The sequence below is a fragment of the Colobus angolensis genome, unplaced genomic scaffold (assembly GCF_000951035.1).
Source record: "Colobus angolensis palliatus isolate OR3802 unplaced genomic scaffold, Cang.pa_1.0 Scaffold31, whole genome shotgun sequence".
NCBI lineage: Eukaryota > Metazoa > Chordata > Mammalia > Primates > Cercopithecidae > Colobus > Colobus angolensis.
Window position 1 is genome coordinate 11698669 of NW_012116377.1, and position 17915 is coordinate 11716583.

General features: G+C 37.4%; 1 protein-coding gene across 4 annotated transcripts in view; it reads left to right on the top strand.

Moving 5' to 3' along the window:
- Positions 1-17915, top strand: part of GOLGB1 (golgin B1) — an 89448-nt gene that overhangs the window by 21109 nt on the left and 50424 nt on the right. For 2 of the 4 annotated variants that reach the window (XM_011950837.1, XM_011950835.1), the window contains exons 5-10: positions 1341-1469; positions 6870-6986; positions 9487-9609; positions 10766-10879; positions 12139-12541; positions 14257-14372. In XM_011950837.1, coding sequence (XP_011806227.1) covers positions 1341-1469; positions 6870-6986; positions 9487-9609; positions 10766-10879; positions 12139-12541; positions 14257-14372 — 1002 coding nt within the window. The remainder of the gene's footprint in view (positions 1-1340; positions 1470-6869; positions 6987-9486; positions 9610-10765; positions 10880-12138; positions 12542-14256; positions 14373-17915) is intronic. The other 2 variants (XM_011950836.1, XM_011950838.1) reach the window with 2 other exon arrangements.

The window sequence follows — 17915 nt, forward strand, 5'->3', positions numbered from 1 at the left end:
GATGGTCTCGATCTCCTGACCTCGTGATCCGCCCGTCTCGGCCTCCCAAAGTGCTGGGATTACAGGCTTGAGCCACCGCGCCCGGCTTTTTTTATTTTTTTAGTTTCATTTTGTTTTACTCTTTGACCCACTAGTATCCTTAGTTCTTGGGAAATGAGATTTTAATCAATTTTCTAGGCACAACCCTTGGGATCACTAGTTAGTGACCCAGTTCCTGCTTAGTCTTTCCTCTCAGGGGCTAATGATCAGAGGACATTACTTTTCCTGAATTGATAACCTTATTTAACGTCTTGAAGCTTATTTTAAAAGCTTCTCTCAATCTTCTCAAATAATTTCACCTTGATCCTTCTTTTCCTTTTGGTTTTTCCTCTGTCAGTTCTCTTCCCCTCACTGTGGTAGCACCAACCTCTCTCCTCATATGGCTTTGTTCCCTCCAGCTTCTCCTCAGCTATGATGTCAGATTCTTAAATTACCCATTTTATGTTCTGCTTTTTAATTTAATTTTTAGCTCTGAGACCTTAAAGAAATCAATGTCTTAGAGCTCATTTTCTTCTTCTGTTAAAGAAATGATTTCTAAGTTTCAGCAATCAGTCATAGCAACCCTTTAACTATGATATACTCAATACAGAGCTAGGTATTCTGTGGAAAGTGTAGTTGCAGAAATGACAACAGTCCTCAGGTGCTTGACTGACTTATGTGAAAGTATACAAGTATTCTTTGTAATTCCAGCAAGCAGAAATAGCTTTGTTTAGGGGGTTGGGAGGGACTAAATTTATAGAGAAGCAGAATCTCAGTCTAAGGGAGAGCTTTTGAAAAAAAAAAAAAATAGATTATTGAAAAATTTGGATTTCCCCTCACTGGCTCTTTTCTGATGTTTTGCTTCTCACTTAACAACAGCTATAATTTCCTGAGCTCGCTCCTTGATTCTTCAAGGCAACAAGACTTTGGGTTTTCTATTAAGGTTTAGTCCTGCATGGCACTGACTGATTTTGCCCTCAGAATAAAAGCTGTCAAAATGGGACACTTGGTGCCATTTCTTCCAATTATCACATCCCTTCCAGTATCTTCCTGCTTTTGGTTGCTCTCCAGTATTTTCAGATAGCTGTTTTCTATGTTGTCCACAGTTTTGGGTTCACATGCTTGGTGTGAGGAACTGTTTGGCCATACGAAAACTGGACAACCCTAAGATTTCTCATTTGTTAGATCAGCTGGGTTTTCTTGCTCCCATCAGTTTAATAAAATTATAACTAAATGGTTGTAAATGAAGAATTAGAAGAAAATATCAAATATATATTAATTGTAATTCTTTTAAATAATGACTTTATCTCCTGCGTTTTCAGCATGACAAGAGTTCTACAGAGGAAGAGATGGAAGTAGACAAGATAAAACATAAACTCCAGGAGAAGGAGGAACTAATCAGCACTTTGCAAGCCCAGCTTACTCAGGCACAGGCAGAACAAGCTGCACAGGTAGGGATGGAAGTTACTTCATAATCATTAGGTTAACAAATCACTAAAACCAATGGATTATTATGTGACAAATACATTTTTCTAGATGCACAATGGGCATTTATCTATGTATATATCAGTCTCCTTTTCTTCCTTCTTGTCTGGTAATTTTATTAGAATATGCATTGATGTTTGTCATTTTTAGTTGTTATTCATAGATACCCAATATACTCTTTCAATACATCTTTTCACACATTTTAAGTTTGTTTTTTTGTTTGTTGTTTTATTTCACTTTAGGCATTCTGTTTTTTGTTTACTTTTGTGTTTTTTCTGTTTTGTATCTTCTATAGTGCAATGAGTTTTTCTTTTATATTGGATTTTTCATGAGTTCAGTCGCCTCATTTCTGATTTTTCTAAATCTGATTTATGTTTTTCTCTCATCTCTGTAAATTTTTTTTCTTTTCTTTTTTTTTTTTTTTTTTGAGACAGGGTCTCACTCTGTTGCCCGGGCCTGGAGCCCAGCAGCATGATCTCAGCTCTCTGCAACCTCTGCTTGCCAGGTTCAAGCAATTCTCCTGCCTCAGCCTCTCGAGTAGCTGGGATTACAGGCATGCACCACCATGCCTGGCTAATTTTTTGTATTTTTGATAGCAATGGAGTTTCACCATGTTAGCTAGGCTCGTCTGGAACTCCTGACCTCAAGTGATCCACCTGCCTGGGCCTCCCAGAGTGCTGGGATTACAGGTGTGAGCCACCATGCCTGGCCTGTATAATTTTCTTAATTTTTAAAAACTTTTTGAAATAAGACTGCAATTTTGATTTTTTTTTTTTAATGTGCCTCTGGTATGCTTTTATCACCTATAATCATATCATTCTGCTCCTTAGTTTTGTTTTTAATTTATAATAAAAGAAATTTAATTTAATTTAAATAAAAGAATTTATTTCTTACATTTATGGAGGCTGAGAAGTCTAAAGTTGGGGGACTGCATCTGGTGAGGGTCTTCTTGCTGATAGGGCTCTCAGTGGTGTCGCAAGGCAGCACAAGGCATCACATAGTGAGGGTGCTGAGTGTGCTAATTGGCCAGCTCAGGTCTCTCTTCCTCTTATTAAAGCTACCAGTTCCCCTCCTATGACAACCCATTAATTCATTAATCCATGAATGTGTTAATCCATTCCTGAGTTCAGAGACCTCCTGAACCAGTCCTTTCTTAAAGGCCTCTTGTCACATTGGGGATTCAGTTTCAACATGAGGTTTGGAGAGGACATTCACACTATAGCCTTCCACCCTTGGTCCTCTAAAACTCATATTCTTCCCACATGCAAATACATTAATTCTATCCCTGCAGCCCCAAAGTCTTAGCTCATTCCTGCACCAATTCTTCTGTGAGCCTATGAAATAAAAACACAGTATGTGCCTCCAAGATACAATGGTAGGACAAGCATAGGATTCACATCATCATTCTAAAAGGGAGAACTAGGCAAGAAGAAAGAGAGTAACAGACCCCAAGCAAGTTTGAAAACTAAGAGAGCAGACATTGGGCCTTAAAATTCCAGAAAACCTTCTTTTACTCCATTTTCAGCATCCTCTGTACAGGTACAGGGGTTGGGTCCCTAAGACCTCAGGCAGTTCTGCCCCTATGGCTTTGCTGGGCTTAGTCCAGCCAGCTCTCCCAGGCTGACTTTGCATTGCACACTGGTAGCTCTATCATTCTAGTACGGCAGTGGTAGTTCCACACCATGGTTCCACTAGGCATTACTCTAGTGGAGACTCTGTAGGGCAATTCCAACCCCTCATTTCCCCTTGGCATTGCTCTAGTGGGGCTCTCTCTGGTGGTTCTGCTCCAAGACAAGTCTCTGCCTGAGCGCCCTGGCTTATCCTTCGACATGTGAGTGGAGACTACCAAGCCTCCCCAGCTCTTGCTTTCTGTGAGCCTGCAGAATTAGCACCATGTGGATGTTACCAAGTTTTACAACTCGTACCCTTTGAGCTGTGGCATGAGCTATACCTGGGGCTGCTTTGCACTGACCAAAACAGCTGGGCTGCAAGGAGCAGTGTCCTGAAGTGGCACAGAGCAGTGGTATCTCAGGGCCTATTCACAGAAACCATTCTGTCCTCTTAGGGCCATAGGCCTGTGATGGGGGCTGTTGGGGCAACCTTAAGATTTCTAAAATGCCTTTAGGGCCTTTTCACATTGTCTTGGTTATTAGTAACTGGCTCCCTTTTAACCGTGTTAATTCCTTTACAACAAGGATGTAAAACTGCTTCCACATTTTCAAATAATCATTATCAGCAATGACCCCACTTGTCAATACCAATTTTCCATTTTAGTCCGTTTTCTCTTGCTTGTAGCAGAATACCTGAAACTGGGTAATTTATAAGAAGTTATGGAGGCTGAGAAGACCAAGGGTGAGAGGCTGCATCTGGTGAGGGTCCTCTTGCTAGTGGGGGCTACTCTGTTTTTTTAATAGTAACTTTATATAGGATATGACCTTCATCCTTTTATCTTCCTTATTTTTGTGTCAAATTCATTTTCCTAAACCTCTATTTGGAAGGAGGCTTGATTCAGGAAAGCTTTTCTTAACAGACTTCCTTTTTCTGTTGTTTTTGTGTTGTGTTCAAAGATATGGAAGCTGGATTTCTGAGATTTCCTGGCTTTCTTCCTTCTGCCCTTCGCTTTGGTTTATATCAGCACTGTCCAATAGTAATAGGTTTATTTGTAACAATTAAAGACTGGAAACAATTCACATGCCCATCAATAGGGAAGTATTTAAACTGTGGTATATCCACACACTGGAATACTACTTAGAAGTGAAAAGGAACCAACTATACAACAGTAGAAGGCCTTCATTTTAAATTTTGAAATGTGTCTATATTTATTTTTGAACTTGAAAAATTCAATTATAATGTTTATCTTACAATTTAATTATTAGTTATGATTAAATTGGTATCAACTGTTACTCATGCTGTCTGCATTAAGTATACAAATAAACACATTACAGTGTTATATAGGGGTCTAGATAAAAGTTACACTGAATCAACCCATTGATACCAACTACATATACATTTGTTACTTGTTTAACACCTCAACAGTAACTTACATGATGCAACAGATAAGATGAAATATAGTCATGCCAAAACAAAGTTGTACTTAATGGAAAAATAATTTATACTTCAGTTTTCAAATTCAAATTAAATAATGTACAGTAACCAAAACAGCATGGTACTGGTACCAAAACAGAGATATAGACCAATGGAACAGAACAGAGTCCTCAGAAATAATACCACACATCTACAGCCATCTGATCTTTGACAAACCTGAGAGAAACAAGAAATGGGGAAAGGACTCCCTATTTAATAAATGGTGCTGGGAAAATTGGCTAGCCATAAGTAGAAAGCTGAAACTGGATCCTTTCCTTACTCCTTATACGAAAATTAATTCAAGATGGATTAGAGACTTAAATGTTAGACCTAATACCATAAAAACCCTAGAAGAAAACCTAGGTAGTACCATTCAGGACATAGGCATGGGCAAGGACTTCATGTCTAAAACAGCAAAAGCAACGGCAGCAAAAGCCAAAATTGACAAATGGGATATGATTAAACTAAAGAGCTTCTGCACAGCAAAAGAAACTACCATCAGAGTGAACAGGCAACCTACAGAATGGGAGAAAATTTTTGCAACCTACTCATCTGACAAAGGGCTAATATCCAGAATCTACAAAGAACTCAAACAAATTTACAAGAAAAAACAAACAACCCCATCAAAAAGTGGGGAAACATTGATATGAACAGACATTTCTCAAAAGAAGACATTCATACAGCCAACAGACACATGAAAAAATGCTCATCATCACTGGCCATCAGAGAAATGCAAATCAAAACCACAATGAGATACCATCTCACACCAGTTAGAATGGCAGTCATTCAAAAGTCAGGAAACAACAGGTGTTGGAGAGGATGTGGAGAAATAGGAACACTTTTACACTGTTGGTGGGATTGTAAACTAGTTCAACCATTATGGAAAACAGTAAGGCTATTCCTCAAGGATCTAGATCTAGATGTACCATATGACCCAGCCATCCCACTACTGGGTATATACCCAAAGGATTATAAATCATGCTGCTATAAAGACACATGCACACGTATGTTTATTGCGGCACTATTCACAATAGCAAAGACTTGGAATCAACCCAAATATCCATCTGTGACAGACTGGATTAAGAAAATGTGGCACATATACACCATGGAATATTATGCAGCCATAAAAAAGGATGAGTTTGCGTCCTTTGTAGGGACATGGATGCAGCTGGAAACCATCATTCTTAGCAAACTATCACAAGAACAGAAAACCAAACACCGCATGTTCTCACTCATAGGTGGGAACTGAACAATGACATCACTTAGACTCGGGAAGGGGAACATCACACATCGGGGCCTATCATGGGCGGGGAGAGGGGAGGGATTGCATTGGGACTTATACCTGATATAAATGATGAATTGATGGGTGCTGACAAGTTGATGGGTGCAGCACACCAACATGGCACAAGTATACATATGTAACAAACCTGCACGTTATGCACATGTACCCTAGAACTTAAAGAATAATAATAAAAAAATTAAAAAAAAAATTAAAAATATTTCTTTTCTATCAGACCCATTTCAAGCCCTCTATATCCACATGTGACTAGTTGATACTGAATTATACAGTATGTTTGTAGACCTCTTTCTTCTGTCTCTTTAATTCCTTTTCTGCATAATTTTTATATCACTCCTGGCACTTTCTTCTTAGTACAGGTTCATGTCTCAGAAAGGAGCCATGATGAGTCAGTTTTGAGACTTCAGGGGGCCTCGATTGCTCTAACCCTTTTAGACCTTCTTACTGTGCACCCCTTGCATTTACCTAGTATTAAGGAATGGCAAAGCCCTGCCACTATTTTAAAATTGGCCAACTGTGCATTCCAACAAATAAATACATTGGCTGTTTAGGGGTGTCCCTTTTTCAGAGCCTTCAGATTTCACTCTGTTGCTGCCTTCTTTTTCTTATGCAATGTAAGACTAATACAATGTAGTTCTTGTGGGTTTTGGTGGTTTGTCCTTACTAACCTATATTTTATGGTTTTTAGGATGGTCTGCCTAATTTTACCATAAATGTTACGTGTGGTTTTTTTGGTTTTACTATCTCGTACTGTCTCTATGTGAGGATTCAGAGAAATTGAAAAATTGCCACTACTGCTTCTATCTTCTTCTGACAAATAAAATTTTGATAATGCATGCAATTTCCTTTTGTGTTCAATGGAAACTAGACCAAAATATGGTAGGCATTTAAGTCAAGCAAGAAAGGGAGGTCAAAGAATTAATAATGCTAATTCTTTTGCTTAAATAAATAATTTTTTTTCCTTCTATGTCTTCAGTTTGATAAGAGTTCTACAGAGATGGAAGAATTTGTAATGATGAAGCAACAGCTCCAGGAGAAGGAAGAACTCATTAGCACTTTACAAGCCCAGCTCAGCCAGACACAGGCAGAGCAAGCTGCACAGGTAGGGGTGGAAGGGACCTCACAAAATTAGGATAAAGAGCCATGAAGTCCAGTGGGTTATTACACACAAGTCAATTCAATGAGTCACTTTAAAAAATCTTAGTAGATAAAAGTATAGTAGCATGGGTGTTGCACTAGAAATTAGAAGGATATATAGTAGAAGAGATTAGGAGATGTGTGATAGGTAAGTGTGTCATTAGGGAACACCAGAAAACCTCACAATGTGTTATTTACCTTGATTAATTTTCTATAGCCTAACTGATGACTGTTTCTTAGTTCTGCAGGTCCAGAAACTTAATTTCAATAGCAAAGATTCAGTCTTTTTAGGAATGGGCTCATGCTGAGTTCAGAAGAGACTAATAAGTAAACCAAAAGAAATAAAAATAATTAGGTTCATTCTTTCCCTAAAATAATATCTATCTTAATAGGAAGATAAATTATAGTTAGATTACTTAGCGAGCCTGTAATGAGAAAGTGGTGTAGGTCATGTGATTTTGGGTTAAATGGCACCAGTATGTGACATTCTTCTTCCCATTTTTTTCGTCTATCGAGACGAGACCATTTGGATTGGCATCCTCAACTTTTTCTATTTTTCTAGGTTTCTTGGTTGGCCACCCATTCTCACATATTTATTTTTGAAATTGGGTCTCACTCTGTTGTCCAAGCTGGAGTACAAGTGGTACAATCATAGATCACTGCAGCCTCAATCTCCTGGGCTCAAGCCATCCTCTCATTCACCCCAGCCTCCCAAGTAGCTGGGGTTACAGGCATGTACCACCACATCTGGCTAAATTTTTTACATTTTTTGAAGAGACAAGTTCTCACTATGTTGCCCAGGCAGGCCTCGCACTCCTGAGTTCAAGTGATCCTCACACCTTGGCCTCCCAAAGTGCTGGGATTATAGGCACTGTCATGTTTTGGTGTGTGTTGCGGGGGAGGTGCAGTGGGGGAATGCTTATGAATCATGAAAGTTTTTTTCCCTGAAGTACCTTTGTACATTGCTAATCTTATCCATTAGATGTTTACTTTATTAATAATTTGTAGTATTAATGGTGCCTTCTCTCTGTGGTTGGCCTACTGGTGTGTATACCATTAAAATTGTATATCCTGAAATTCTTGGTTTTACCTATTAGCTTTTATTGTGTCCTTTTTTAATTTTTTATTTATTTTTATTGTGTCCTTTTTATGTATATGCAGTATATACAGTGCAGGATGAAGAAATACAAAATATGATTTTTACCTATATGTTGCTAAAATATGGAAAGACAGGATATGTAAATGTGTTAAGAGATTCATCATAATTTAAGGCTTTCTGAATAAGTGCCAAAACAAGCAGCAGTACAAACAAAATATTTTGGGAGGCGAAAGAGGTTACTGTGAGTATGACAGTTAAGGAAAATTACATGAAAAAGTTGGGATTTAGGCAAAATCATGATAGATAGATAATATTCTAGACAAGCTGGGGAAGATAATTTCAGTGATGGGGAATGGTGTGAGCAAAACTGCAGAGAAGAAAAAGAATATGGAACATTTATGGGAAAGGAGTTAGAAATGTTTGGCTAATGAAAGACTCCGGTGCCTACACACTTGAAACACAAGAGTCCAAATTCCTAGTGAGGTCGGAATCCAGATAAAAAGTTATGAGGATTTTCTTTTCTCCTACCAAAAAAGAGAGCCAAAGTTGATTCAAGGTGTCACAAACTGAGATAGCAGCAGTAAAGGACCAATGCAAAATGGGTAAGCTAACAGCTAAGCAGCATGCTTCACTGTAGATCTTAAGGAGATGAATAAGCAGATGCACACACGCACAACCTAAAAAGAAGACGAAGCACTGATACTGAGCAGCTCACAATCAGTCCATTTATTTCCATTTCATTCTGTTCAGAGTCAGTTAAAAATGAGCATGATCTAGAAGGCTGCAGGTAATGACAGCTGAAAACAGCTGTCTGGGGAGGTGGTGTGGATTTAGAAGCACACCAGGTTCTTTATTAGAAGCAATTCTTTGAAAATAAGACTAGAAAGATAGATTAGTATTTCCAGTTGCAGAGAATCTTGAATAAATGATATGTTAGTTTGAATTTTCACTTATAGGGCATGAGAATTCTATTGAAAGCTTTTCAGCCATGAGCAAGAAGTGTCCAGGGTTTAATAGAAACCTAACTTAACTTCACCTTATGTGTTTAATATCTTAATCTTTCTAGAACTTTAAAAAATACATTTCTTGTATATTTAAAACATTTCTAGTAACCATGAGTGTATACTTTTTGATCAAAATTTAAGTTTAGGCTAACCTCTGAATTGGAAAATAGGCTTTCTCTCACATTTCGTAGTTACTGTCTGTCCCATCTCTCTTCCAATGTCCTCATCCTTGACAATCAAAATTTCACTTTAAAAAGCTATTATCAAGTCTCAGTGTCTGTCTTGGAAAGTAGTCTGTGAGTTTTATTTGTGCAATATTCGGGGAGTGTAACTTGCATAGTTTCTCTGGTATGTGTCTTCAGTTGAGTTCCATGCAGCAGGTGGTCCGAGAGAAAGATGCCCGCTTTGAAACACAAGTTCGTCTTCATGAAGATGAGCTTCTTCAGTTAGTAACCCAGGCAGATGTGGAAACAGAGATGCAACAGGTGTGTTGCTAAAACTCAGTAGAATGACTGTCATTTTGGTTAATATTTAATCCATCACAGCCACTTCCCTACCCTTACCCACTGCCCTTCACTTGGTGTTAGTGTTTTCCTTATTGGCCTCTTTGGTGTCCTTGTCTTCTGTTGCATAAAAATTATTTATTTTTTGTTATCCTTTTCTTGCCTTTTACCCCTCTAATCAGGTTGTTGGTGCTCAAAAGCTGAGTTTAGTTGGTGAATTTATGTGATAGTCAAAAATTGGTTTCTCTTCAGTTTTCTGATTATAGCTACCTTTGTGCATTACACACCTAACCCAAAGCTTCAAATCAATGAAGTCAGTTTTAAATATTCAAAAAATTAGAGATGAAAAAGAACGATTTTGAAGCCACGGAGTCTTTTATTAGATCAGTAATTCTTTTTAAAAATAATTTGAGTAGATTTTGAAAATTGGCTTCATTGTATTTGAGTTCGCCATCTACTAACTCAAAGTATTTGATTTCACTTAGTGTGTAGTGCAGTGTGGTACTGAAAGGCACTTCAGTGATACTTTATGTTTGATCTGTTTAATTAGAGTGAAAAGTAATTAGAGTTAATTAGAGCAAAATCTTCTAAGTTCTAAGCAATCTTTCAGAATGCACCACTAAATAAAGTGTTAGAATACAACATATTACTAAGTAGAATACTAATTGTACATGCTTATCATTGATTTATTTATTCAACAAGTGTTTTTCAAGTGCCTGCTCAGTGCATGAAACTAGGAGGAGAGAAATGGTTCTTGCTTGCAGAGAATGTTCTCTTGGGTGGGTAAGATGTACATGTTACCTATGCTATCTAGGTACAGGTTATTAACTGTATGATTTTGAAGGCAGATATGTGTCATTGTTTTTTTCTAGTTTTTAAAGAGGCTCCCTAATTCAGGGACTTGCTTGTGTCTGGGTCTGGTTGTTGTTGGTGCTCTGGAGAAGACATTTTGGAGAGTCTTTGTTGCTGCTGGATGGGGAGCATGGCATGCTGGTCTCCCACTCTTTAAACTGTCATTTTTAAGTACAAATGTTTGTACTTAAAATTTAAGTACACAAATCTACATGACATTTTGAAAGAGAAGCAAATACAAGCACTCATTTGTTAGCACATTATGTCTAAAATGTTTTCTTCTCAGAAATTGAGGGTGCTGCAAAGGAAGCTTGAGGAACACGAAGAATCCTTAGTGGGCCGTGCTCAGGTCGTTGACTTGCTGCAACAGGAGCTGACTGCTGCTGAGCAGAGAAACCAGGTACTGCCTTCTAATCGTTACTTCCTGCCTTGGGGGGTATTCATTTCCACTTTAGTTTGCCAGGTAGTAGATATAAAAGCCTATTTAAAGTCTTCAGAGAATTGATGCCATTTATTCATTCTTTCAATGAATACCTCGTACTTAAGTGGTGGGGATGCAGTACAATTAGGAGCAAAAATAAATACAGTTCTTTCCCTCATGGAGCATACATTGCCCTTCTTGATTGTTGCTCTTTCCCTTTGCCATTTTAGGTCTAGGGTCCTAGTTTCTCTGGAATGTCATACAGATTGAGTATGCCTAATCTGAAAATCCAAAATGCTCCAAAATCTGAAACTTTCTGAGCACCAACATGACACCAAAAGTGGAAAATGCCACAACTGTCCTTGTGGAACAGGGTAACAGGTCAAAGGCAAATATGCACAAAATCATTTAAAATACTGTATAAAATTGTCTTTAGGTTATGTGTATACGATGTATATGAAACAAATGAATTTCATGTTTAGACTTGGGTCGCATCCTCAAGATAGCCAAGATATTCCAAAAATCTGAAAAAAATGGAAAACTGAAATACTTCTGGTCCCAACCATTTAGAATAAGGGATACTTAGCCTATATTATCCTTTAGTGAGTTTCTTTTTCATCAGTTACTCTTCTCTGTCTTGAATGATTTTTGTGCTTTATGTACAGTCCCATCTTTCCTTGTTTTTGTCAATTGACCTTCTGTTGGATTGAAATGATCTCATTCTGCAATATTCCCTTGAATCTGAGGTAATCAGTAATGAGTAATGCTGATCTGACTATAATCCATCCTGCCATTTTCTTTCTCATGTTGTCCTGATCTTCATTCTCATTGAACTTCATTGAATTCCACTTTGCTCCTCCAGTATGTTAATTCTTCCTTACCCTTGCTCCTTTCTGTGTCCCATATGGACCCATGCTTGACAATTTGAACTACCTTTTTTCTAGCCCTTGGACTCCTTGTGTCCCTATCCTGTCACATCCAAGTAGTCTCGTCATAATGCAGAATTGGTGCTACAGTCCACATTCTCTGTTTGTTTTTCTGGCTGCCTGTGTGCTGCTGGAGAAAGTCAGCCATCTCCTCTCCTCTTAATTTTCAACTCTCCTTCTTGAGAAGGGCTTTCTCTCTAGCATAGAAACATATTTCCATTTTTTTCTTTCCTACAAGAAGAAGCACTTTACAATGCTTGTTGAAATGAAATAATGTATTTATGGCTCATGAAACTTTGTCTTTTTTCTTAGATTCTCTCTCAGCAGTTACAGCAGATAGAAGCTGAGCATAATACTTTAAGGAACACTGTGGAAACAGAAAGAGAGGAGTCCAAGATTCTACTGGAAAAGATGGAACTTGAAGTGGCAGAGAGAAAATTATCCTTCCATAATCTGCAAGAAGAAATGCGTCATCTTTTAGAACAGTTAGAGCAAGCAGGCCAAGCCCAGGCTGAACTAGAGTCTCAGTATAGTGCTTTGGAGCAGAAGCATAAAGCAGAAATGGAAGAGAAGACCTCTCATATTTTGAGTCTTCAAAAGACTGGACAAGAGCTGCAGTCTGCCTGTGATGCTCTAAAGGATCAAAATTCAAAGCTTCTCCAAGATAAGGATGAACAGGCAGTTCAGTCAGCCCAGACCATTGAGCAGCTGGAAGGTCAGTAGCTGATTGCTTTTGAAGTCCACGTCTCTACCACCTAAGTGGCTTGTATTTCATATTTTCAGGGATGTGTTAATGAAATCTTTGCTCAAACCAATTGAACCAATAGAAGGACTGAGAAAAACAGCTCTTCTGAACTTCTTGATGCATTTTACCTGCCTCTGACTGGCTATAATCTGTCTTAATATTATAATTATCATTATAATACTAAAAATGTGATAGTGATGTTCCAGATATTAAATAGAATGCTATGTTAAATATGACTCTGATCTGAAGGATTCAGTGACTGAAACGAGTGGGATTTGAATTAGTTTTTGGAGAACTCAGGCCAGATCTAGGTGCATAGGTTAGGAGACTAAATTGCATGGAGTCATCCATAAATCTAAAGATGAATGGGTCTCAATGCTTTTCTTATAGTTGAAAATCTCTTTTCACCTGATTTCTTATAGGTGAAAATTTATCCTTTAAGAAGGTATAAAGGAAACTTTTTAAAAGTGTGTTATTATAAAAGCAATATGTGCCTCTAAAGAATTGAACATTTTAGAACTTTATAAATTAAAAAGTGAAACTTACTTAACACCAATACTCCATCTCACCAATCCTCTTCCCCAAATTATAACCTTTACTAATAGATTGGCATAGACATAAAGGAAAGATTTTAGAAAGAATTAAGTTGAAAATTTGTATTGAATAACAACGTTAGCCAGACAGTTTTTTGTTTGTTTGTTTGTTTTGAGACAGAGTTTTGCTCTTGTTGCCCAGGATGCAGTGCAATGGCGCGATCTTGGCTCACTGCAACCTCCGTCTCCCGGGTGATTCTCCTGCCTCAGCCTCCCGAGTAGCTGGGATTGCAGGCATGTGCCACCATGCATTGTATTTTGTATTTTTAGTAGAGACAGGGCCTCTCGGTATTGGTCAGGCTGATCTCGAACCCCTGACCTCAGGTGATCTGCCCACCTCGACTTCCCACAGTGCTGGGATTACAGGCGTGAGCCACTGCACCCTAGCCAGACAGTTTTGAAGGGCATCACACAGGACTAGGGTGTTACATGAGCAAGCTGTTCTCTTAAGTATGTTAATGTTTAAAACCATGTGGTGGAATCTTGGTGGAATCCATAACACCTGTTGAGAGTGAAGAAAACAGAAACCCTAAAGCCATTTTCAAGGGGGAAATGGAATGAACTTTTAAAAAATGCCTAGGGCCAGGCGCAGTGGCTCATGCCTGAATTCCAGCACTTTGGGGAGGCCAAGGTGGGGGGATTAACTGAGGTCAGGAGTTCGAGACCAGCCTGGCCAACATGGTGAAACCCCATCTCTATTAAAAATACAAAAATAATTAGCCGGGCATGGTGACACATGCCTGTAATCCCAGCTACTCAGAAGGCTGAGGCAAGAGAATCACTTGAACCCATGAGTCAGAGGTTACAGTGAGCCGAGATTGCATCACTACACTCCAGCCTGGGCAACAGAGGGAGACTCCGTCTCAAAAAAACAAAAGGCCTAGGTTTTATTTTACTTTTGAAGGAATGATTTACTGAGGTGTCCTTTGGTCCTTGAGAACATTTAAACAGTTAATAATGTTGTCATTGGCATCCTAATTTTAACTAAGGTAACTAAACTAGTAAACAGCATACAGTGTATCCTTAGAAGATAATAATAACTACATTTCAGACTTGAAGCAAATATTACATTTATTTGTTTCTTTTCCTTAGATCAACTCCAGCAAAAATCCAAAGAAATTAGCCAATTTCTAAATACACCGCCCTTGCAACAACATGAAATAGCATCTCAGACTTGTTTCCCAGATGTTTATAATGAGGGCACACAGGTAATTAAATGTGAACTTCTTATGAATATTAACTGTTTGTCTTTGCTGTATCTGTACTTCGGTGCTCTAATGAGGATTTATTCTAGAGAGCTATATAAACCTTATGTTTTTTCTGCCTGAAAAAAATACTTTTTTGAGGACAATTCTATTTGAAAGGAATCATGAAAGGCATTAATGCAGTGTTTCAACAGTAAAGAGTAAGAAAATAATAGATAACAAATACCATGGTCTCAGAAGCCTTTCTGATTCTAAGGTCTTAACAATTTGTATTGGAGATGAATCATTACTTTTGCTTTTATAGTTAACTTTCCCAGTTCAGAAGTCTTTTTTTTTTTTTTTTGATAAACTAAGATTTGATCAGGTTTAGTGAACACAAGTCAGTTTAATCAAACTTAAAAGTCTACTATGGAAATCATATTGTTCCCATTAATTAATTAACAGTAAAAAGAAAATGGCCAAGTAGCTTCTGATTGGCCAGTATATTCTCTCTTCCTTCTACAGAAATCTCTGTAGAGAGCTAGATTATAACCATTGAACGCTGATGCAGGCTGATTGAGCCTGAATATCAAAATGAAGGTGGTTAGTTTGATGTTCTTAATTGACTAATGTCAAGTTGAGAAAACTAGATTCAGTCATCTCCATTGTAAGATTATACCCTTCCAAACTCACAGACATGTTGGTCAGCAGAGTCCTGTCATTCCTGTACTGTCCACTGATAAAAATTTTTATCTCTTGGTTTCTAGCATCTAGGGTTTCCAGTCTCTTCTGTTCTCCCATTCTTGACTTTTTCCTCCAATGTTTTGTGAAGATATTTTCCAACCATTCAAATAAGTTGAAAGAGTTTTGTAGTGAACGTCTGTATACCCGTCTGAATTCTATCATTAACATTCTACCATGTTTGCTTTATCAAATATCTATTTATTCATCCCTCTGCCCATCCATCAGTTCATCTTAAATTTGTAATACATTTCACTGTAAGTTGTGGACATCAGTACATTTCTCTCTAAATATGTCAGCATTCATATCATTGACTATATTTCAATATTTATTTGTAATTATTCTTTTTCTTTTGAGGTAAGATTTATAAACCTTCAAATGCACAGATCTTAAGTATACCATTCCTTGGGTTTTGTCAAATGCATTCACCTATGTTGCCCAAACCCCTATTCAAGATATATCACGTTACCATCACCTCACAAAGTATCCCTGTACCCCTTTATAGTCATCCTCACCCTTCCCCTCCAAAGACAACTACTGATTTTTCACCATAGATTAATTTTGCCTGTTTTACAACATCATATACATTTAACCATACAATAGGTCCTCTTATGTGTAAAGCTTTTACTCAGCATATTTGGAGATTCATCCATATTGTGCATGTATTATAATTTATTCTTTAATATTGCTGAGAAATATTTTATGAACATGCTGAATTTTCCTTTTACATGATTGTACTGCATTTTCCTATTGATAGACACCTGGGCTTTTTCATGCTTTGGCTATTATGAATTAAACTGCTATGAACATTCTCATACAAGTAGTTATGTGGACATACATTTTCATTTATCTTCAGTAAATACTAGTTGAGGAATTGCTTTGCTGGGCCATAGAGTACCTATGTGTTTAGCTTTATTAGGAACTGCCAGATCTTTTCCCAAAGTGGTTGTACTATTTTTTTGTTTTCCAAGACGGAGTCTTGCTCTGTCTCCCAGGCTGGAGTGCAGTGGTATGATCTCGGCTCACTGCAACCTCCGCCTCCCGGGTTCAAGCAATTCTCCTGCCTCAGCCTCCCAAGTAGCTGGGATTACAGGCGCCCGCCACCAGGCCCGGCTGATTTTTGTATTTTTAGTACAGACAGGGTTTCACCATGTTGGCCAGGCTGGTCTCAAACTCCTGACCTCGTGATCCGCCCGCCTTGGCCTCCCAAAGTGCTGGGATTACAGGCATGAGCCAGCGCACCCGGCTGTAGTTGTACTATTTTATACTCCCACCTAAAATATATGAGAGTTCCATTTGTTCCACATCTTCTCCAAGATTTGGTGGTGTCAGTTTTAAAATATTTTGGCCATTCTAATGGGTATGTAGTGGTATTTCATTGTGGTTAAAATTTGCATTTCCCTGATGACAAATTATGTTGAACTTTTTTTCTTGAGATTCTTAGCCATATGTATACCTTCTATTGGTGAAGTGTCTGTTCACATCATTTCCCCATTCTTAAAATTGAGTTCTTTATCTTTTTATTATCAAGTAGGAATTCTTTATATATTCTGAATGTTAATCTATTATCATATATTTGGTGAATATTTTCTCCCATGCTGTGGCTTGCCTATTCATTTTCATCATGACATCTTTTCATTAGCACATACTTCTAAATTTTGATGAACTTATTTATCATTTTTTATTGTTTTTTTTCCTGTGTCCTGTCTGTGAAACCTTTGCTTAGCCCCAGTTCATGAAGATGTTCTCTTATGCTTTCTTCCACAAGCTTTATAGTTTTAGTTTTCATGTGAAGTCTCTGAATCTCAAATGAATTTTTGTATGTGTTGTAAGGTAAAGGTCAGGTTGTTTTGTTTTTTCCCATATCAATATTTCGTTGTTTCAGCACCATTTCTTAAGGAGACTTTACTTTCCTCATTGGATTCCTTTGCTGCCTTCATTGAAAATCAAAGACTAATACATCTACTTCTGAATTTTGTGTTCTGTTATATTGATCTATTTGTCAGTCCCTATGCCAGTATCACAGTCTTCATTATTGTAGTTTGTTGTTAGTCTTGAAGTCAAGTATTAATAGTATAAGTCCTCCAACTTTGTTCTTCTTTTCAAGGTTACTTTGATTATTCCCGGTCCTTTCCACATAAGTTATACAATCAGCTTCTCAAATTCTTCTTTTTAAAAAAAGACAGTGAGATTTTGAATGGGTATTGTGTGGAATCTATTGATCAATTTAGGAGAATTGACATCTTTACTAAACTTTTCAATCTACGAATATAGTATGTACTTCCATTTATTCAGATCTTTAATTTCTTTCAGCAGTGTTTTTTAGTTTTCATTGGAGAAACTGTGCACATTATAACATTTATTCTGAAGTAGGTAATATTTTTGATATTATTATAGATGGAATTATTTTTATTTCATTTTCCAATGTATGCTAATATGTAAGTATACAACTGAATTTTATTAAGCTTATATTCTGTGACCTTGATAAACAAATTAATTTTATTGATTTTAGTCTCTTTTTGTAGATTCTCTAGGATTTTCTATGTAAGCAATCATGTCATCTGAAAATAAAGACAAATTTCACTTCTTTCTAATTTTTATGCCTCCAGTACACTGTTTAATAGAAGTGGTGAGACTTGACCTTCTTGGATTGTTTCTAATCTAAGCGGAAAGTGTTCCATAATTTGCCATTGGTTGTGATACTAGTTTTAAGTTTTTAAGGAATTTCCTCTATCAGATCATCCTCAATCTTGTAGAGGAAATTTTCTTAGTTATTTTGCTATTTCTTAATTTTTTCTTAACTTTTTTTTTAATATATACAAATAT